The 2,907-nt window shown below is 50.9% G+C and overlaps 1 protein-coding gene across 1 annotated transcript in view; it reads right to left on the bottom strand.

Moving 5' to 3' along the window:
* Positions 1-682: 682 nt before the first annotated feature.
* The window catches only part of sema6bb (sema domain, transmembrane domain (TM), and cytoplasmic domain, (semaphorin) 6Bb), a gene marked incomplete at both ends in the record, with an annotated part of 35,030 nt that continues 32,805 nt past the window's right edge, over positions 683-2,907 (bottom strand). Inside the window, one exon of the mRNA XM_084459119.1 lies at positions 683-861. Coding sequence (XP_084315245.1) covers positions 683-861 — 179 coding nt within the window. The remainder of the gene's footprint in view (positions 862-2,907) is intronic.

Raw genomic sequence — 2,907 nt, 5'->3', positions numbered from 1 at the left:
CTGTGTGTGTGTGTGTATGTGCGTTGTGTTGATTATTGTGTGTGTGTGTGTTGATTGTTTGTGTATATGTCTGTTTATGTGTGTGTGTTTGTGTTTGTGTTTATTGTTTGTGTGTGTGTTTGTGTGTGTGTTTGTATTTCTGTCCACTATGTGTGTGTGTGTGTGTGTGTGTTTGTGTGTGTGTGTTGTGTGTGTGTGTGTTTGTGTGTGTTTGTGTTTGTGTTTCTGTTTATTGTTTATGTGTGTGTGTGTTTGTATTTCTGTCCATTGTGTGTGTGTGTGTGTGTGTGTGTGTGTGTGTGTGTGTTTGGGTATATGTCTGTGCCCGTGTGTTGATTGTGCAGTCATCGGAGGGCGCATGCACGTGTTTGTGTGGCGGATAGGTTCTGCAGACATAGGCACACACACTTGCATGTACTGTACAAATTAACACGGTCTGTGGCTACGCCTGTACACACACACAGGGAGAGAGAGAGAGAGAGAGAGAGAGGGAGAGAAAGAGAGAGAGAGAGAGAGAGAGAGAGAGAGGGAGAGAAAGAGAGAGAGAGAGAGAGAGAGAGAGAGAGAGAGAGAGAGGGAGAGAAAGAGAGAGAGAGAGAGAGAGAGAGAGGGAGAGAGAGAGAGAGAGTATTGTGTGATCATGTAGCTACTGTAATGTTATTACACTGTGGCTGGGTGGTCCTTATGTACAGGCCGGATTTAGGAGGGGGGGGCCAGGGATGACAGGGGCCTCGGGCCAGACTAGTCTCTGCTGGGGCCCCCGGGGAGGCCCCGAGTCCGTCACAGTAGCAGGAGACTCCACCCTGAGGGGCCAGGAGGGTCTGAATGCCAGGATGTTGGTATCCCCTCCTCCTCTTCTCCCTGATGCCACGTGGCATCCGTGGGAGAGAATACTGAGACGCAGTTCACAGTAAATATCATTATCATCATCATCTTCATCATCATCACCACTATTATCACCATCATCATCATCATAATCCCCACCACCACCATCACCATCATCATCATCCTCATCGAACACACACCAGAGATCAAATCAAAATCAATAAAATTCATTAACCTCAAACCAAACATTATCACGGAATCAATCAAGCAAACAAATAAACAATCAGATAGAAAAATAAACAAAAACAATCAGTGTTGACTAATAGAACACCCTCTACGAACGTCACGATGCAAGTTGCTGCTGTTGTTGTTTGTGCTTATAGCCTGCGTTGTGATTGGCTGGTTAGTGTAGCTATCTGGAGGTTCTCCCCAGGGTGGACCGAGAGACGGGGGGGGGCGGAGCTTTTCTCTAGGGTGGACTATGCCATCAGGATGGGCTGTGTGTGTGTGTGTGTGTGTGTGTGTGTGTGTGTGTGTGTGTGTGTGGGGAGCGTCGGACTGGGCCACTGAGGATAAACAAGACTATACACACAAACTGGCTGGGTCAGGAGGTGTGTGTGTGTGTGTGTGTGTGTGGACGGCGTCGATGACGAGCGTCTCTCGACCAGGCAGGGTGTGTGGAGAGGAGATTGATTACTGCAACAGAGGACTACAGACAGAAGGTCAGAGGTTAGAACCGCTGTCCTACTGGACGGATATGACCCCTCTGATATGACCCCTCTGATATGACCTCTCTGATATGACCCCTCTGATATGACCCCTCTGATATGACCCCTCTGATATGACCCCTCTGATAGGGGCTCTTCAGCACTACGTGCTCTTAGTCACCTGATGCACTTGTGAGTTCTGGTGAGTACGATTACACCGGCTTTTCCTGCGTTAAATGCAATTATGTACAGTACTGTAAGTCGCTTTGGACAAAAGCGTCTGCTAAATGACTAATGTAGAAATCAGAGCACAAGTGTGTGTGTGTGTGTGTGTGTGGGAGTGAGGCCACCCTCTCAGGAAGGTGTGTGTTGTAGAGAGAGAGAGAGAGAGAGAGAGAGAGAGAGAGATCAGCCAGTCTGTGCTAGTCTGTAGTGTTTAGACCGGAGTGTGTGGTATGGTGTGTGGTCTATGTGATACACCTCCCTCACGCTGACCCCGGCCTCAGCCCTAGCCACACTCCCAGCCAGTCCCTAACCTTAACCCCCGATAGAGGCCTGGCTTCCCCCCCCGAGGCCGGGCCTCCAGCCCCGAGCCCCCAGCCTCCAGCCCTGGCTCTCCCGGCCCCTCTAGCGGCCCCAGACTGGGGTCCAGATCGGGTCGGATGGGTCCTGTCCTGGTCCTGTTCCTGGTCGATGCTCTGCTGGGAGGAGCTGAAGATCTCTCACCCCCAGCCGAGGGGGAGGGAGGGACGGAGGGGGGAGGAGCTTGGGGGGGGGGGGGGCGGGGTCCCCAAGGCCCAGGAACCACCGAGATCGGTAAAAAATATATCTGGGATTGTTTTCACAACTGAAAAGGTCCATCCTTGTTTGTAAAGTTTTTTAAGAGTCTTTACTCTTTCCTTCACTGTCGTCCGTTCCTGATTCTTTATGAATGCTCTCCTCCTCTAACTCCTCCTCCTTCTCCTCCAACTCCTCCTCCTTCTCCTCCAACTCCTCCTCCTTCTCCTCTAACCCCTCCTGCTGTTTCTCTAACCTCTCCTCTAGTTCGTGCTCCAGTGTGTCCAGTGTTGTAGTAGCAGTCCAGGCAGGTTCTACTGCACACCCACCCAACACAGTAGAGCTTCGGATAGAGACACTAGAAAACGAGGCGATTTTTCCTTGATTGTTGAACACATAGGAGGGATTGTTGACATCCGAAAATAGAGTGAATATTCCTCTCGGGAAGTACAGTGTGACCTAGTCTCCTTCCTCCTCTCTCCTCCTCCTCCTCCTCCTCTCTCCTACTGCAGGATTCAGCGGTTTTTAACCTTGACCCCCGACCTTCCCAAAGTGGTGGAGCAGAAGGGGCAGCCTCAGGACCAGGATGTCCGCGTCC

This window comes from Borostomias antarcticus, assembly GCF_949987555.1.
Source record: "Borostomias antarcticus genome assembly, chromosome: 26".
Classification (NCBI taxonomy): Eukaryota; Metazoa; Chordata; class Actinopteri; order Stomiiformes; family Stomiidae; genus Borostomias; species Borostomias antarcticus.
The sequence above is the reverse complement of the archived record's forward strand: the minus strand, read 5'-3'. Positions and strand labels throughout refer to the sequence as shown.